Raw genomic sequence first — 18368 nt, 5'->3', positions numbered from 1 at the left:
AACTTGCCTCTAGTCAACGCAGGCTGAGTATGAATACCCCAGAAAGGAAGGAGTGAAGAAACTATCACAATAAGGCTGATAGGCCCATAGCCCACACATGGCTGAGAAACCAGTTAGCACATGAAGGGGTGCACGAAAGATCACAATATGTAGGGCCATCTAAGCCTGTAGCCTGCATGAGGTGAACAAGTGAAAGCATAATCTGTTAATGTTCCTAGCGTGAATACCAAACTATCCAGGTCCAGAGGAGATTTTCCAGGAGAAGGGATAAAGCAAAGACTATTTGGACTATTTGACCAGGGCTTGTTCTGCAACCAAAAGGGATAACTGAAAGGCATTTTTATTAACTTTGACATTTACCAAGAACTGAAAGATATGAGAAGATCTTTGAGGGTCATAACACTAGCCACCAATAAATCCTCAAATAGGTCAAGCTACCCACTCCTAAACTCAAGCTTAGGTTTTCCCTTTTCTTTCTTTCTTTGTGTAGGAGTTTGGCAAATTGTAGGTTGGAATAGATTTGGACGTTGGGCAGTCCATATTTGTAAGATGTCCTGACAAGCAGCTGTTATTTTCTAGAGTAGGGACCCTTTCCTAGAAATGGAGCTAGAGAAGATTTTCTTTTATTTGTTTAATCAACTCAGTTGTTGAACCATATCCTCTAGTTGGCCTCCAATGTCTGTTTTAACATAAAAGACCATCAGGGGGCCTGATTCACGAGTTGGGCAACTTTTGCTCAGTAACCATAACAGGTGGACACCACCCGTAAAGGTGATTTCTAAGATGGAATGATAACCCAAAGTTTCAGGTGATTGTGGCGCCCTTAACAAGCCTCGCAAGAATCTACCAACATGTCTCTCAAATAACGGTTCACTGTTCAGTTTCTCTTAGGGACACTTGCCTGTAGTTTTTCTCCAATAAATGTGTGTTGACCCTCTTGGGTTCATCTCTGGCATCACTCAATCAGTCACTCATCCTGGTTTTTCTGAGTGGGTTCTTTCAGGCTTCAACAACATTTGGTGGTTGTGGAAAGTATGGTTCCTTGAGCTAGGCGGGAGGCAATTGGGCTTAGTTTGTGACATAAGCTTGGATCCATGTCCTCATAAAGCCCAAAGGTTTTGTCAGAAATGGAGACTCCCCCATTATCCCCCTCTCCCCATTGAGGCATGGCAGTAATACATGCCCTGGCTGTTCCTTTACATCAAGGTACTGTTCTGTTTGCTTGCCGCTGTGATAAAGTGCCCTGCCAAACCACGTTGGTGGATTGTGGGGTCACCAACAGGGTTCTTCATCATAGCATAACGGTAGCTATTCCTGCCCCTTCAGAAAATAGAGTTGCACCATTGCCGCGCAGAGCTGGCAACTCTGTGGCACTCGGCTCCCCTCATGCGGGTGCTGAAGCTGCTCGAATTTCCATCTATTTCTTTTAATTTTTATTTTTTATTTATTTATTTATTTATTTTAAACAAAGAGGGGACCCTCTGGTAGACCAAATAATCCCTCAGTTAGCCAGCGGCTTAAAGAACAAGGGGTTGGGAACTGCAATATGGCAGACATGGTTCTCAAAGCTGCGGCCCAGTTCAATCCACTCCCAGAGAACTGATTCCCAAGTTTCCCCAGGGAACTTTGATTCCCAAGTTTCCCCATACGAAACCACCAGACTTGATCCTCTCATTTCACCAGAAGGAGAGCTGGAAGTAGGGACCAAAGTACTATAAATCCTCAAGAACTCAGTAGGTGGTGGCAGTAGGAGGAAGATCCCCTTCAGTGTTGGCTGGAGAGGAGACTGGAACAGAGCCCTGGAGCCTGAGAGGAGAGTATGAGTCGGGATACAGGAGCAGATCCTTTGGCGCCTGTGGTTACCAGGTAGGCAGAAGGCTGGAGGAGAGGCCCAGAAGGCGGTGGAAAGGAAGAGACGGGAGACTACAGGAAGGGTGAAGACATACTCTCTAAGCAAGGAATCAAGAGTCCCAGTGGGCTGGAGAGTAGAAGGACCCAAAAGGCTGGGGTGAAAGGGTAACAGAGGTTTGGCGGTGATTGACACAGGGGGCCAGTAGGAGGAAATACCAGTGGAGGGAAGAAGGTACCCAAAGGATTGAATAAGAAGAGTGGGATAGTAGGGAGCTGGATAATCCAAATTAGTCAAGGGGGGGCGGGGAGTACTTAAACGGGTGAAGGAGGTGCCCAAATGTGTGAAGAAGGTGGGGAGGAGAATAGCCAGATGATGCGAGATGGGTGAGGAAAGTGAAGCAGAATGTGTAGATGAATTGTTGAAAGAGGTGGAGAAGTGGACAAACCTATGGAAGCTGAGGGGAAAATCTTGATTAGCCTCCAGTAAGTAGAAGGAAGTGAAGAGCTGAAAACAAAGACCAGTAAAGGCATGCGGGAGAAGGTAGACACTTTCTTTGGATACGTTTTCCCACAGCACTACTCCACCAAAAGGAAGACCCACCCTGACAACATTTAGTTTAATTCAGACACTATTTGTTTATTTTGGCCAATCATGTACACCTTTAGTAATAAAATCCTTTAACATGACTTCCTTTTTAGATTTTTAGACTTGTTGGTCAATCAATGTCCACCCCCAATCACAGAATTGCAACAGCTTGTTGTGGCACCTACCTCCCTGGAGCCCCCACCATCAACCCCATGACTAGTCAGTGGACTTTGCCAGTGACCCAATGAGTGCCGTCAGTCCCTGTAGTAGCTGAGCTGGAAGTGAAGTCTGTCTTGCAGAGCACTTCAGAAACGCACTGGTAGATTGCAGGAGAGGAGACAGAGTGGCCTGGTACAGGTAGGCTTGGCACTGTTTGGGTCAAGTCGATCGAAGGGGAGGTGGCGTAATGCATAAAATGTAAAATCCAGTGCATGACTTTAGCTTGAGGAAATGCCAGAGGTGGGACGTGAACAGGCGGAGGAAGGGAAAACTTGGAAGAAAAAGGTGGAACAGAGCACAGAATGTGGTGCGAAGGTGAAACGGAGAAGGACAAAGGGAACAAAGAAGTAGTGGAGAGAGGGATGCCCTTGATGAGGGTAGATTGGAAGGAGGAGTGAGTATGTTAGAGGAGAGGTAGGTAGGTTGGTCGACGGGGCAAACTACAACCCCAAACGGAAGAAGCTATGAGAAGAAAGTCTGACAAAGGAAAAGAGAAAGATAAAATGGGTGATGTATTGATGGAGGGTAGGAGTGTCCATGAGGGAATGGAGTGATGATGGGAGAGTGAACAAGCAACATATCCACATGCCAGCAGAGGAGTGACACATGAAGGATATAGTGAAAAAATGAAGTATCTGCTAAGAGATGGTGGGGTGAATAATGAAATCACTACTGCACTGGAGGAGTACAGTAATGAGTAGTGATTAAACTTCCTAATCAGCCCCACACTACTACTTAAACCAGCAGTGATCCTAATCATAAAGGTGAAACCAACACAGCCTATAAACTACATGAGGATGTGAACTGGCACAGAAGCAATTCAAACAGTGTTACGACTGTACCAAAAGTGTCCAACCAAGGTTGTATAAAAATAGGAACTTGAATAAAGCTAACCATGCATGCAACTGAATAAAAATGTTAGAGACCAACCCTTGTAAAAGCACAGAGTTTGGAGACTTTGTCGAGCAAATGGGGCATTTTGGGTGAAAGCAGGGGTGCAGGCAACTAAATTGAGCAGCAAATGTCAAACGTGCGTAAAAAGGTAGAGAAGGGAGATTAAAGGTAATTTGTCATTTAGGGTGAACTAGGGAGGACAAGGTCTCTTCAAATACCTTATGTTCTTGTCTTTGTGGCTCAAAAGCGTTAAGCTAACTTTTTTGGCAAATGAGCAGGAGTCTGCAATTTCACCACTGGACTGGTGTTCAGTTCGGGAGTGGCAGCACCCTGCCCAACAATTCAGTGCTATTCGCCAATGGCTCCAAGATTGTCTATTGCAGTTGATATCCGAACTGTGGTGCTGGAAGACTTGGCAGCCTCAGGTGTGGAGACTGGCCTTTGGCGGTGAGCATGCTTGGCTGGCACAACAAGGTGTCTGGGTACTGTAGGGGTTTCGTCTAGGAGCTCGAAGCTGTTAACCAGGAATGTGGCATCATGTTGGGGATCCCGGAAAACTGAGTGGGTCTCAGATGTGGAAACTGCAGAGCTCTAGAGTTGGCATTAAGCAAAACGCTGAGCTGTGGAGGTGGTTGAGGATTGAGGTTGAAGAATACTCCGACAGCTCCCTTACCGCTACTTGGATGGTGTCGAAGGTGACTAAAATGGCAGTAAGGTATTTCAGCAATGCAAAGAGAGCCAACGGTCACTTCCTTGGTTTTGTGTTTGCTGTTAGACCCAGTCAATCGTCACAGGGTCCAGAGGGTGTCCTGTTCTGCACTTCAATTAAGGAAGCGGTCTTGCACCTACAGGGGGTCCTTCACCTCCAGTGAGCATGATCCTGATTACAATGCAAATGAAGCAGAGAAGCATTGGTCCATAGCAGTTTCACGTCAGAAGGTGGGCAGGGCAAAGAGGTTTAATTTTCCTTGGAGACTTCTGTCTTCACATCGATAGCAGATGACTGTTCCAGTGAATTCTCCTTGTCTGGAAGTCCCAAGATGAATCGACTAATGGGGGATTTTACTCCCTTTTTAAAGGCAAGTGCTACAGTGGATTGGTCCAAAGCAAGCCTACTGGGGACCAATCCAGCTTCTGTAACCAGTGTCCTTCATATTCTGATGTCATACCCAGAGCGCTTTGTTTGCAGCCAGGAAGTGGGTCAGAGCAGGAAGTTTGGGGAGCCCTAAAAGACTCCATGCTAACCCTCTTCACTTGGCTACTCTAACTTCACCCGCCTGCCTCTTGTCTGCCTACTTCAGAAGGACTGTCTTTGAAGCACCGGTTCCACAGGGACCTCCCACAATAGTCTCCTAGACAAAGGTGCCAACCTTCCTCCTCAGCATCTGGGCAGGGTCCCACCTGGTTGTCGTGGGTACACCAAGGCCAGATGGTAATACACAATCAGCCCTGTCATGAATTGGTCATCTCACCAAGCTGACAATGACATTCAAATGCTTGTGGCTTTGTAACTGTATGTCAATAACCAACCACCATACCATTATCAGACATGGCTTATATTTAGGTATTAACGTGCCCCAGTCTGCTGGGGTACAATTGATCTGAATTTGAACCAGGGGTGCAGAGCAAGCTTTGCCTGTTGGAATGTGACATTCCAGCAGCTGTTCAGGAAAGCATATGTGGCCTTTGAACCTGTCCTGCTGTCACTGCAGGAGATGCACTAGGGATGCCAGGAGTTGGTCTCTGCAGGGTACATTGTTTTGTCATGGCGCATTATGAAATGGGATCTGAATAGTAGGCAGAAACAGAATTGCACTCCGCATTTTATTGCGAAACATACGTTCGGGCCATCCCACAGGGCATTCTTTTACAGGGTAACCAAGAAAGAGAGGACGATTAAAAAATGGAAATCCCCTCAGAAGGAAAACCGAGAAAGTGAAAGGGGTAGGAGGAGAAAGGAAATGCATGAAGTACACAGGAAGGGGTCACGTGAAAGAGAACACTAAGGTAAGAAAATACATAAGAGAAGTAGGGCAGATGGAGAGTAAGAAAGTTAGTGGGAAGAATAAGGAGAGCTGGGAAATTAGTGTGAAATGCAGAGTATGTAGTGATAAGTCTGCTAAAAGGGAAAGAGAAAAGACATGAAGGGAGAAGAGGAGCATGGTATTTTTAGATGCGGTAAAGGAAGTTAAGAGAAAATGGAGGAAAGAGAGAGAGCAGGACAAAAATAGAAACCGCAGTCTGTGTTGAACAGGGAGGAAGAAACTGATGAAGGGCATCTGAACAAGGAAAGAATGCTCTGAAAAGAAAGGTGTAATAAGAGAGAGATCGCGAAAAACCTATAGAAAGAATGGGACACATCATAGGAAAATGGCAAGGAAGAATATTTGTAGAAAATGATGTGCTTAAATGGAGCAGAGGGCTAGAGGCCAACCCTAAAGTAACATCTCTAAAAACCTACCTTGGAGGAGAAAATTGTGTACGATTGTGGAGTTGATCGATAAGAAGAGCTAACCGGGGAAGGAAAGTAGAGTAAGAAAGACGAAAACAAGAAAGGACAACAAGAAAAGATGAAACAATGAATGCATACAAGCTTTGGTGAGGACAAAAAGCTATGAAAACAAAGACCTTTCCAAACACCAAAGTGAGGGGAAGGAAAACCAAGATGGAGGGAGGGACCAGGGAGAGGGAGAAGAAGGTACATGCAGAAACAGTGATAGCCAACAAACACAGATCTGGACCCAATAACCAAATCATGGGATCCAACCTTGGTTTACCCTTCTCTGGGAAAAGACTAGATCTATTCTAAATGACAGAGTGGTTGTTAGACAAATTTTTACCCCCAACTCCACGAAGGATAGTGTGAACCACAGCACCCCTGTGGCCACTCCTGCATAAATGCACCACAGACGGTAAGCACCTTTTGTGGCCCAGCAGCAATATCTGGTCCCACAAACCCTCTATGCTATATTCAAAGCCCATTCACAGAAGCCCAATCACCAACCACCTGCAAACTGGTCAAATTATCCTTGGAGATTTGTGCATAGGTACACTAAGGGCAAAGCGTGCAAAAGTCCAAATGTGCTGTGACGAATCCCAGGGTGTTGTCACTGCTCCCATGGGGGAAGACCCTTACCAGGAAGCCAGTGAGGTGAGGCCACAACCCGATAGTCCCCCTGGGGGTGGTACTCAGCAGGTGAATCTCATGGGGAGGGAAGCCCTGCATGGGACCAGTGACGATCACCTTGGGAGAACGCAGTATTCACCCACTCAATTCCTGTCCCCTCTTTCCTCACCCCACTCTGGTCCCTGTGGTCACCAACACTTCTATGTATCTCTGTAGAGTAGATGACTTCATTCATACAGATCATACTGGGACGAGGAAGAGGTGAGGCATACCCAGGTGGAGTGCATACAATCACTGACCCGAAGATCAGGCCAGTAGGCAAAAGCCCACTTTTGAACCAACATGCGTGGTAAAGTCGACTAGAGGCAGCCCTAGCAATAAAAAGCAAGGAAGGACAGTGTACTTTGTCAAGCCACCCCTGGAGGAGTGAGGAACCATACACATGGCGATCGACCCGAGGAGAAGAGTACAAGATGCTGTTGAGGAGGGATGAGTTTCTCCTGTAGCTCCATGAAGCAGGACCTGTCCAGTAACTGTGAAAGAAGAAACCTGACCGGCGAAGCCAAAGCAAGGAGAAGGCATGCAGCTGATGCGAGAGAGAGCTTACTGCTGTGGAGCCGCCTACGGCAGGAATCTGAATGCGGAAGTGGTGCTGAAGCCCCGCTCTAGTCCCAGGACAGACCATAGAATGCAACATTTCCTGAAGGTAGGGAAAGGGTCGGGCTGGCTGGTGGGACACAGAGGGGGCAAAGTAGATTAAAGACATGTACCAACATCCCGAGAGACAGAAAGGGATAGCGGAAGAACTGTAAAAACTGGAAGGAACTTTATGAAATATCCTATGTGGAACAGTACCTGGCAGGAGAGTACCCCAGGTCTGTTAAGTGAAGCAGGGGCAGAGGGCCCGCAAAAGGACCTATGTAAGTCTGAAGAAGTACAGTCGAGGGACTGGAGCCCAGAGCAAGTCGCAGAGATCCCAAGATAATAGAAAGGGGCCTGGGACCCACACAAAAGGGAACAAGTCAGGGAGACCCTGAGACAGCCCAGAGGAGTCTGGGACCCACGTAAGATGAAAGAGAGGTGCAAAAAGCTAAAACAAGGGGTTGAGGACCCATTGCCAAAAGAAGACATTTTCTGGAATTCTAAGATCTACAGTCAAGTCTGGAAGGATAGTGAACCAGACTTGATGCTAAATTTGTGAGCTGGAGAAAGAGCAGGGGAAGAGAATCCCCCTGATATTTGGGAAATTTTGTTCTTGTGAAAAGACAATTCCCTGTTACATTCAGTTTTTGTATACATATGCAGAGTCATCCAACGTCAAGTTTTAAGTTAAAGAACCACTAATTGTGTTTTTATTTTTAAATCTAAAAAAGGGACATTTAAATCTGTATCCAGAAGGAGAGGAGCATCCTGGATCAAGAAGACTACCCGTTTTCATTAGTCTAGAGTGTAAGGGACGGAAATAGGTTTGGACACAGGATGGTGGACATTCTACTTTACCAGACATCCTGACGGAGTCCTTAGCATTTTTGTTGAGGTAGGTTAACCCGCCATAGTAATTAGGCAAGATAGGTTTTTCCTTTTCTTTTACTTTTATATAAATAAAAGTATTTGCCAACAAACATGCCACCGCTGTGTCAGACTCCTTCCTACTTGTGCACTCTTACAGTGCCTAATAATACCTTCAGGACCTCCTCTGGTCCACCAAAGAATATACAATGGCACCATTTGAGACATGGTGCTGCCTGAGAGAATAGCGCCACAATACAAACCCCAGAACCAGGGGCTGTTCGACTCTACAATCTGGTTCCATCAAGACTGAAGGGTGAGAATTGCAGAAACCCTCTCACCAACACATTTTATTGTTGCTTTCCTACCCTAAACATAGTTTTAGATAATCCTATTTCTCTGCAATGATGAACATAGAACCTTGCATCCCAATTCCTTCATTTGGAAAGCAAATGCATCCTCTGTGATTACTATTCAGAGCTGGTCACATGTGTTAGCTGGATCCCTTTGCTCTCTGACTAGCTTTGAGCAGGTTTGTGGTTTGCTCTCATGTGCTTTCTTTAGACCTCCTTCTCTCTCTCTCCCTCTCACTCTGGTTCTGGCGGTCTCGCTCTCTTGTGCTCTCTGATCACTGTCTCATCCCTTGGTCTTATCCAAGCTCTTATGCAGGGCATGGGATTACCCCAATTATTTAATCATTCTTGGGATGGGCTCATCTCTTCCTCATTCTCTGTACCAGCCCCGTTTCCCCGTAATGGCTTTCAGGGTTTTACCTTTTTCTCCTTGAGGGTTTGATGCCAACCCCCACCCACTCCGCCTCCACCACTCTTTCATGATTAGTCACCCGACTCCCTTTCTTAATGGGAACTAGTGAGTCCATCATGGTGTGGTTCTGCATATCACCACCAGTTTTGTGCATGGTGTTCTGCAGTGATGGGGAGCTGATCCCGGCTCTGTAATCAGAGTTTTGGCACTGGCTGGGCCCAGAGCTATACTTGACTATGGATTTGTGAAAGCATTTCTCAGGAAACCATCGATTCTTAGTCCACTGCCAGACCTCTGACCCCGTTGTACTCCACCATGGGTAAGAACAGAGAGCTTGGAGCAATCCCTGTGGGTCTACAGTAAGGGGGGGGGCACCAGAGGCTCTATTATCAATGCCTACAACTCTGTATTCCTGCCTTTCATGTGATGGACTGTAAAATGGGGTGGGGACGAAGAGGGAGAGGGGTAAAGGAGGAGAATGTAAAGGAGGGGAGAGAGAGAGAGAGAGAGACAGAGACAGAGACTGAGAAAGCTGCACAAGGAAGCTGCCCATGTACGCAGCAGCAAGGACCATTCAGAGCTTCCAAGGAACCCTGGCAAGCCCACACAACAGGTTAGATGCCCCCTAGGCCACCAGACACCTAAATGTGAGGCATACCCACCCTTCCCCAATGAGCTTACCATGGGGCTTGTCAGAACAGAGTCCAGTCCCGAAACATGAACAGGCACACTTGCCTTCTTGGGCTGCCATCATCACTACGCGGTGAGCGGGCTTTAGCCCACTTAAGACTTTTCACCTTACACACACTCACTGAGTAGAAAAGAAAGGGTTAATTAGTTAAGGAAAGGGACCCAATCCTGGACAGTGAAAGGGTATGTAAAGGGTATGTAAACCAGGGACAAGAAGCAAGAAGTGTGGTGAGTCAAGGTAAGAGGTGGAGGACAACCAAGAGACCAGCAGGAGGGAAGATGTAACCGCAGACTGGATGTGATTTGTGAAGCAGGTGAGGTATTGGCTGGAGGATGAACGTGTTGCTGCAGTGCATGTTTGTGTGGCTAGTGTGTCGAAAGATTAGTGTAAGGAGTGGTTGAGAAGCATATGCTACTTGGTGAAAGGATGGCATTGAGTGTCTGAGTTGTGTGTAACGGGAGAAATGAGAGATGTGGAGGAGGGGGAGTGGAGAAGGTTGAGGGGAGGGAGTAGTGGAGGAGGTGGGGGAGTTGTGGAGCAGTGGAGGAGGAGGAAGTAGTAGTGTGGAGTCGGCAACCACAGATGTGGAACGAGGAATAATGTCAAAGGGTGGAAACAAGACCCGGGAGGAGTGAACCCTTGAAGGGACAGAAGGTTGAAGGGAGAAGTAAGGTGGAGTGAAGATGAGGAGAAAGTAGGAAAGTGGAAGGTGGCGACAGTGAGTTTGTTAGACTGGGCCTGAATCCAACAGGGCGTCCACAAGGCACTATACCAAATTCATCCCCCCTAACCAGCGGATAGTGTAGGGAGAGTTGTGGAGCCCCTGAGGGAGTTTAGCAAGCAAAGACATTCGGCCTGTTGGTACTTACCAATAGTATATGAAACTCGACGGTAGGGGGATCCATCTTCTGTATCCAATAGCATGGTGTCAGGGATGCCTGGGTTAAGGTGGAGGTTCGACACTAGATGAGAGAGGGACTGAGTACCCTAGGCTTCACAAAACATTTAGTAAAAACCCTTGAAACACCTTTGAGGCTGGGAGTTATTATGCCATCTGTGACAATATATTCACTTTTATTTGGGAACCCAGGGATCCATAGGCATTGATCCATCCCCATCCGTTACCTTAAGTAAAAAGGTTTTGAATAATTGATTTCTTATCCGTTTGTATTCTTAATCTTGCGTCAAACATTAGAGATTGAAGTAAGAGGTATGTTCTTTTTCTACACCTTCAGTAACCTGAAAATGTTGTTGAATGTTTATTTGCTCTTTTGTTTATTCAATCTGATGCCTCCTTTTCTTTTCCGCCTAGACGAAATACAAACACCTTACCTTTACATTACCTTTATCTTCAGGTATCATATTGGCCAATGGCCACTCCTGGAGACAGCAAAGACGTTTTGCCTTGATGACACTCCGGAATCTGGGACTTGGGAAGAAAGGCTTTGAGTGGCGCGTACAGAAAGAGGCACGCACTCTAGTGGAGATTTTTTCAGCCACAAAAGGTAAAGGGGTTTGTTGCAAAATGTCATATTTAAATTATCATCGCACCATTAGGCATGTACAGGTGGCCCCCTCCTTCCCCGCTTTGTCTACCACGTGAAGTACCCTCCTTATGGTATCGAATGTGTTACGCCCCTGTATGAACCCTGTCTGATCTTGCATCATCAGCCCTGGTATTATCCCTTTGAGACCTGGCCACGAGCACCCTTGTATCGATATTAGCGTACACATTGATAAGTGCAATGGGACGGTATGCGGAGCATGCACATGGGTTCTTCCCCACATTTGGAATCAGTGCGATGTGCGCCATATTCATGGACGCTGTAATCTGTGTCTCCCAGAAGTGGTTAAATAGGTCTGTGAGGATTCCTGCCAATAAGTCCCTGAATGTTGTGTAAAATATAGCCTTTAGTCCATCTTCCCCTAGGCTTATATTCATTTTTAATCTGGATAGTGCCTTTTGCACCTCCGCCGCCCCTATGGGCTCTTCCAATTGAGCCTTCTGTTAGCTTCGACCCTTCACAGCACCTCGGGTAAGCCTCCTGCTTCTCCCTTTCCACTGGTTCCTCCTTATATAGATCTGCAAAGAAGTCCCTTAGAATGTTTCTTTTGGCCCCATCCGCCCCCACTCTTCTTCCAGTCTTATCCTCCAGCACATCTATAAATGCCTTTTTGTTCTTCAGCTCTCAGTTGTCTCTCTAGCGATGTTCCCAATTTGTTGCGCTGTTCATAAAACCTCTATCCGCTCCGTAATAGTGCGCTCTCCACTGCCTTATTCGTTATTTGATCGGGTCAATTGGGCCTTTATGGAACAAATACTGCAGAAGGTGGGAATGGGACCGAACTTCATGGGAATGATAAAGGCGAACTACCAAAATCCACAAGCCCAAGTGAGTCAATGGGCGCCTGACTGAACCATTTTCAATCGCTCTAGTGATGGAGCCCTTTGCACATCGGATAAGGGGGAACAAAGTGATTCGAAGGGGCAACTGGGCAGGGATTCAACACAAGATCGGATTGTTTGCGGACAATGTGATCTTAATGATCACAGAGCCGGGAAAGTCCCTGCCAGTGGTATTGAGGGAGATTGGAGAATATTCAGAGGTATCAGAGTTCAAAGTGAACCTCGGGAAGTCCGAAATCCTGAACCTATCAGTAGGGGAGTTGGAAAGGACCCAGTTGGAAAAAGGGATCCCATTTAGGTGGGCTGTGGGCCCAGTTAAATATCTGGGAGTGAATCTGACAGCCTCTATCAAACGCATACTAGGTGCTAACTACCACCCGCTGATCAAACCACTCAAAGCCGACTTAGCAAGGTGGAGGAACTTATATATATCTTGTAGTAAGAAGGTGGTTACTTTAGATCACTCATGCGCCAGTTAAAGCTTGTAAAGACTACACTTAGTCAAGGTCTGGTTTTTGAAATTTTAACTTTATAGTAAGCAAGTGCCCTTTATGATCACACGTGTTTCAACGGACTTAGCCGTCTTTTTCAAATCAGGGCTAGTTAGGCAAAAATCATATATTCAAGAACATAAACATTTGCATTCATTTGGCAATAAACAATTGGTGCAACAAAAAAGAATGTTGTATGTAACACAGACATCAAGGGAGGGGGATTAGGGGAGGATACAAATTGATACAGTGTTGCATTTGAACCAAATTAAGAATGAAAGTTATAAAAATTAAATCAGAACAATAACAATGAGAGAAAGGGAAAAGAGAAAAATAATTAATGGGGAAGAGAAAAAAATATGTATTTATCATGAGTTCATTTGTCTTAAAGATATCTGTTTGCAAAATAAAATAAAAGGTAAAAGACCCAATAATAAATGAACTTCAACTTGGAGCAAAAAGAATAAGTCTAACCTAATAGGGTTATTATCTATTTCGGAATGTAGCTTTTCAGCAGATCAAAAAAAAAGTGTCATGGGCTCAATCCCCGCCTGCCAAGTAAACTTCAGATAATTAGTTATATTTTCGGTTAACTGCATAATATTAGCCGATTCTTACGTATCTATGTGGGTCAGTATGGGCTTGATTTGTACTTTCCGTTTAATTAGTGAAATGGAAGAACAGGTTTATATCATAAATCTTAAACACAGTGAGTGTGGGTAGGTGTTTAAGTATGTGTTAGCTCATAGCATGGACGTATTCACTGGAGTATAACCAGCAAATAAGATGCAGGGACACAGAATCGGGCGGTTATCTCTTTGTTACTCAGGCGCATACTGGCGCACGGGCAGGAGCTGCGCCTACCTCCACATGTGTTGCAACCCACAACACAACAGAACAGAGACGGTGTCTCCTTTCCCAACATTAACAATAGAAAGAGGACCATTACATCTGCCCCTTGCTTAACATGAAACATGGGGTCTTAGTTAATTTCTTCGATCCAACGCAAAGGCTTGTGAACCACCCTTTGAGAGGGGCTGCGCATGTAGGGAGTGTCTTCTGCATTGCAGTCCCTGTCGCTGACATCGGTATCCATGTTGCCTTCTCTGAATTCAGAGTCGAGGTCAGACGAGTCCTCACCCCCTGTGGTGTCCCTATTTTCCTGATGCCAGTCACCTTCAAATGTCTGAAAGAATGACTAATTTCTGGTGACACTGCCAGTGGGGCTGGCTGCTGTTATCATGGACCCTTGTACGTGAGTAACGGTCATTGGTTCTGGCTTGAAAGCGGTGACCGCCTTAGAATCTTGAGTTTGCCGTACTAGTGCCTGATCTCCTATTTGGAAGTTGTTGGGATTTGCTTTCCTCCTCTGGTCAGCATACTTTTTGATTTTGCTTTTCCTCTCCTTGTCTTTTATCCGGGCTGTGGCAGCACATTCAGTAGAGAGAGAGATGTTGGGATTGTGCGGCAGTGTAGTTCTCATGACTCACCCAAACATTAGCGCAGATGGACACGTTCCTATAGAGCTATGGGGCGTGTTTCTGTAGTCTATTTCTATTTTCTATTTATTTCTATTGCGCTGGTACTCGTGAGTTTCAGGGCGCAGATACATGCACCTGGGACGAACATAAATAAAGAGATTAAGCAAATGCTTAGTGAGAAAATCTGAGTATTTCTTAGGTGGGGATTACTTAAAGGTGTGTGTCTTCACCTGCTTATTGAAGCATAAGTAATCCGCTTATTTTCTTATGTTTATGGGCAGGTTATTCCAGAGTCCCGCTGTAATAATCGGAAAGGATTTACCTAGTCCTAACTTGCGTTTTGGATTTGGCTACCGCGATCATGTTTTGGTCTACTGATCTTAAAGTGCGGCTAGGTGCATATGGGTATATTTTCAATTTCAAGTACCCTGGTGCCTTCCCGTGAATACAACGGTGGGCCAAGGTGCGAGCCTTAAATTGAATTCTATTTTCAACTTTAAGCCAGTGCAACTCTTTCTTAGAGTTACTGATATGGTCAAATTTGGGTATGCACTTGATAATTCTGACTGCATTGTTCTATATAATCCGGTAGACTTAGAGACATTTGTTGTTTGCCCCTGCCATCAGGGCATTACCATAATCCAAGCGGGATAAAATGGTTGCCCTAGCCACTGTGGCACAATTGTCCTCCGATATGTCTGGTCTGATAGCTTTAAGAAGTCTGAGGTAATAGTTGCATGTTTATTTTAATGTAATGTGTCTGCGCTTTGGCTCCTAATGATGCTTCCATCATCATGCCCAGTGTTTTAACTTAGCGAGAACCTTAATCTGTGTGTTTTCAATCTGAAATTAGCTGTATTCAGGAGAGAGTGAGTTTCTGGCCTGATGGGAACCGAAGACCATTAGCTCAGTCTTCTTGCCATTTAGGAACATCCAATTAGTGTCCATCCATTGTTCTATGCTGGAATAGATCCTAAGTAGATTATATTTGTCCTTTTTAGGATCTCCACTGAGTTCCATCACTAGCTGAGTATCATCAGCATAGTTTGTAAAAAAGATGTTTATATGATCTAATACATGGCAGAGAAATCTAAGGTATAGGTTGGGGAGTGTAGGGGTGATTTGGAAGGTAACACTAAAGTGGTCAGACCAGATACAAGGTTCTGTCTTATAATTGTTTGTATCTAAGTTGTTTGTCACTACCCAATCTAGTTGATGCCAGTTTTCCATTGTAGGTTCTTTATTAGTAACGTGAAATTCTATGTTTTTAAATAGTATTTCTAGATTGGTGGCATCTTTATCTGCTGGGTTGCCGTAACATCTATTAAGATCTCCTACTACCAGTGTGGCACAGTTTGGACCTTTAAGAAGGTGAGAGAAATCGTCATTAAAATCAGGGGTGGTGGAAGGTGGTCTCTATATATATATATATATATATATATATATATATATATATATATATATTTCTGAGGCTTGTGGAATCTGCTTAGATCACATGCTGTGCATAGGCCGACATCTAGTGGAAGCTGCGGAGTATTTCAGTTTGTTTTTCGAAACTCGAAAATGGGCGTCGACACAGGCGTGCCAGTAATACTATCCCTAGTGTGACGTCCACTGTACCCAAGATCCCTCACGCGTCTAGGATCCTCAGATTGTTTTTTTCCGCCATACTGGTCGGAAGCATTTTGCGGAGTCCCCTGGCCTTAGCCATACTTTTGCTAATAATCGAAATTTATAATTCTTTATTGACATCCTTCCCCACCCCAACGTCGACCCTCGACACTCGACGACGGCTGGAGAAGACATCGACCGTCGGCTGCTGCATGACGGATCTGGGCCTCGGAAGGCCGCTGGCCTCGGCCCGGGCCTGGTAGGCTGCTGGCCTCGGCCCTGCAAGTAGGGAGAGTGGGGGGTGGTACATACTCTTCACTCTTGGTATATAGGTACACCTTATATATTTCCTACACTTACCAGCCCGCTGCCTCAAAGTGCGTATGGAGGGTACCCCTTTCCAATTCTGCCCCAAGTGCAACCGCAAATACCCTTGGGTCGACAGGTACACCACGTGCAATCTCTGCTTGCCGAGGGACCACCCCGAAGCGAACTGCAGAGCGTGTAGTAGGTTTAAACCTAAGACACTTAAGGACCGTTCGACAAAGCGTTGGGCCCACCACACCACACCAGGCAGGCGGCCATGGCAGCGGAGGGCGCCTTCAGCGATGGCAGCGACGCCGTACTTTCGGACGGCGAGGGCATTACGGCGTCGAAAGACAGCCGAGCGCAGGTCCCCGACCTCGGAAGGTCGTCCGGCAGGGCGGCTATGGGGAAGACCCCCGGCGACGCAAGCGCTACACACCCTACACACACTAAGCACACTAAGTCCAACCGAACCTCGACGACGTCGACTTCTCGGAAAGAGGCACAGATAGAACGGTCCGACTCGGTGTCCTCTGGGCGCTCTCGATCGAGATCGCCTCATGACGCAAGGCAATCATCCACTCTTGCCAAGAGTGCCTCGCTCCCTAGACTAACGGAAGTTCGATCGTCGGAGGACGAAGACGACTTCCACGCCCAGGCCGCGCTCCAAGAGACGGAGCCCGCAGTTAACACCAGCGAGGCCCCACGCTCGAAAAACACAGATACCTCTTCCGATCCTCGACGCCTCTCGTCGAAAGTCTCCGGGGCCTCCAAGGGACAGGGAAAACATTTTTCCACGCACAGGGAGAGGGGGAAACAGCGGAAAGCACATTCTTCCACTCCTGTAAGACCATCCTTTCCCCCTAAGCAGACAGACAAATACAAGTCTACTGAGAGATCAACATCCGGCAAGGGTACCCTTGATAAGTCCCCTAAATTGCCTACTAAAGTCATCCCCTGTTCCAAAGAATGGTCCAGTGAAGACATAGACAGGGTCATGTCAAGGATGTCTTCCTTGTCAGATTTTTACGACAAGAATCCAGAGCATTTCCTCTCGTATGACCCTCAGGGGGCCACACCCTCAGGTTCTACTGATCCTATTCCCCTAAGTAAAAAGGCCCGGTTCGAAAGACCTGAACCCTTTGAGGTGCTGCCTTACTCTACTCCATACCCCAGGTACCAAGGAGAGCCTTTCCCTGAGGGGGACCAGGAGTTTGAAATTATGGAGGAACAAACCGGGACGGAATACTATGCGGATGATGAGGACCAGGAGGAGGGAGAAGATGAGCAGGAAATTTACAGAGTAGATTCCCCGGTAGAGAACGAAGCCCCAATTACCGACTCGCCAGTCGATAACTAGCCCCTCCTTAATGAGGTCCTCGCTCGCGCGGCAGAACATTTTCACATCGACACCCACGGTGTACAGGAGGAAAGGGACTTCGCAGAGGAGTTGGTGGGAGAGAGGAGGCCGGTCGCTCAGACCATCCCTATCCTTAAATCCATCCAACGAAGAATAGATCCGTCCCTGGTGAACCCAAACCTCACCATAGCAGTCAACCCCAGGGTCGAAAAACTTTTCCGGGCAGCCCATTCTGACCCTCTCTATATAAGAGGACATCTTAAACCAGACTCCCTAGTTGTTACCAACACTCGGAAGAGGGCTGGAACACCCTTATCTTCGTCAGAAGCTCCTCCCGACAAGGAGAGCAAGAAACTTTACGGGTTTGGCAGGAAGGTAGCCTCAACGTCCGCCTACCAAGCAAGGATTGCTAACTCCACCACCCTGTTGGCCAGCTACAACTGCCATCAATGGGAAGAGGTCGCGGCACTCATAGCCTCTGCTCCTGAACCGTTAAAGGGCCAATTGGCTCGGATCTCGGCAGAAGGGAGAGCCGTGTCTGGTTGCATATTGAAAGCAACTTTCTACGCCGCGGACAACGCAGGGAGATTGATAGCAGAAGGTACTGTTATCAAAAGACATGCGTGGTTACGGCAGTCGGGGTTCAAAACAGAAACTCAGGCTTCATTAATAGACAAGCCGGTGGAACCCGATCTATTGTTTGGGAAAGCGGTCGAAGACGCACTGAAAAACACCAAGGACGAATACGAAACACTGAAATCCCTTGACCAACTAACCAACAAACCCCCTAACCAGAGGGGGAACAGTAATTTTCGTCTACCCAAAGTTACGGCAGGGGTAACAAAAGAGGTCGTGGGAGAGGCAGAGGCAGCCCCAACAAGGGAGGTGGCACGCCTCCACCAAAGCAGTGACGCTCAGTTCAGGGTCCCTTCTCACGCAACCCCAGTAGGGGGACGCATTTCCAACTTCACCCAGGCTTGGGAAGGGATCACCTCAGACAGATGGGTGCTGTCAACAGTGTCCACAGGATATTGTATAGAATTACTGCAGCGTCCCCGGAACCATCCTCC

The 18368-nt window shown here is 46.6% G+C and overlaps 1 protein-coding gene across 3 annotated transcripts in view; it reads left to right on the top strand.

Moving 5' to 3' along the window:
- The window catches only part of LOC138497355 (cytochrome P450 2J2-like), a 503127-nt gene that overhangs the window by 154816 nt on the left and 329943 nt on the right, over positions 1 to 18368 (top strand). For all 3 annotated transcript variants that reach the window (XM_069620767.1, XM_069620769.1, XM_069620768.1), the window contains exon 3: positions 10998 to 11147. In XM_069620767.1, coding sequence (XP_069476868.1) covers positions 10998 to 11147 — 150 coding nt within the window. The remainder of the gene's footprint in view (positions 1 to 10997; positions 11148 to 18368) is intronic.

The sequence above is a fragment of the Ambystoma mexicanum genome, chromosome 5q (genome assembly GCF_040938575.1).
Source record: "Ambystoma mexicanum isolate Mex_15411 chromosome 5q, UKY_AmexF1_1, whole genome shotgun sequence".
NCBI lineage: Eukaryota > Metazoa > Chordata > Amphibia > Caudata > Ambystomatidae > Ambystoma > Ambystoma mexicanum.
Note: the sequence above shows the minus strand (reverse complement) of the source record. Positions and strands in the feature narration are given on the sequence as shown.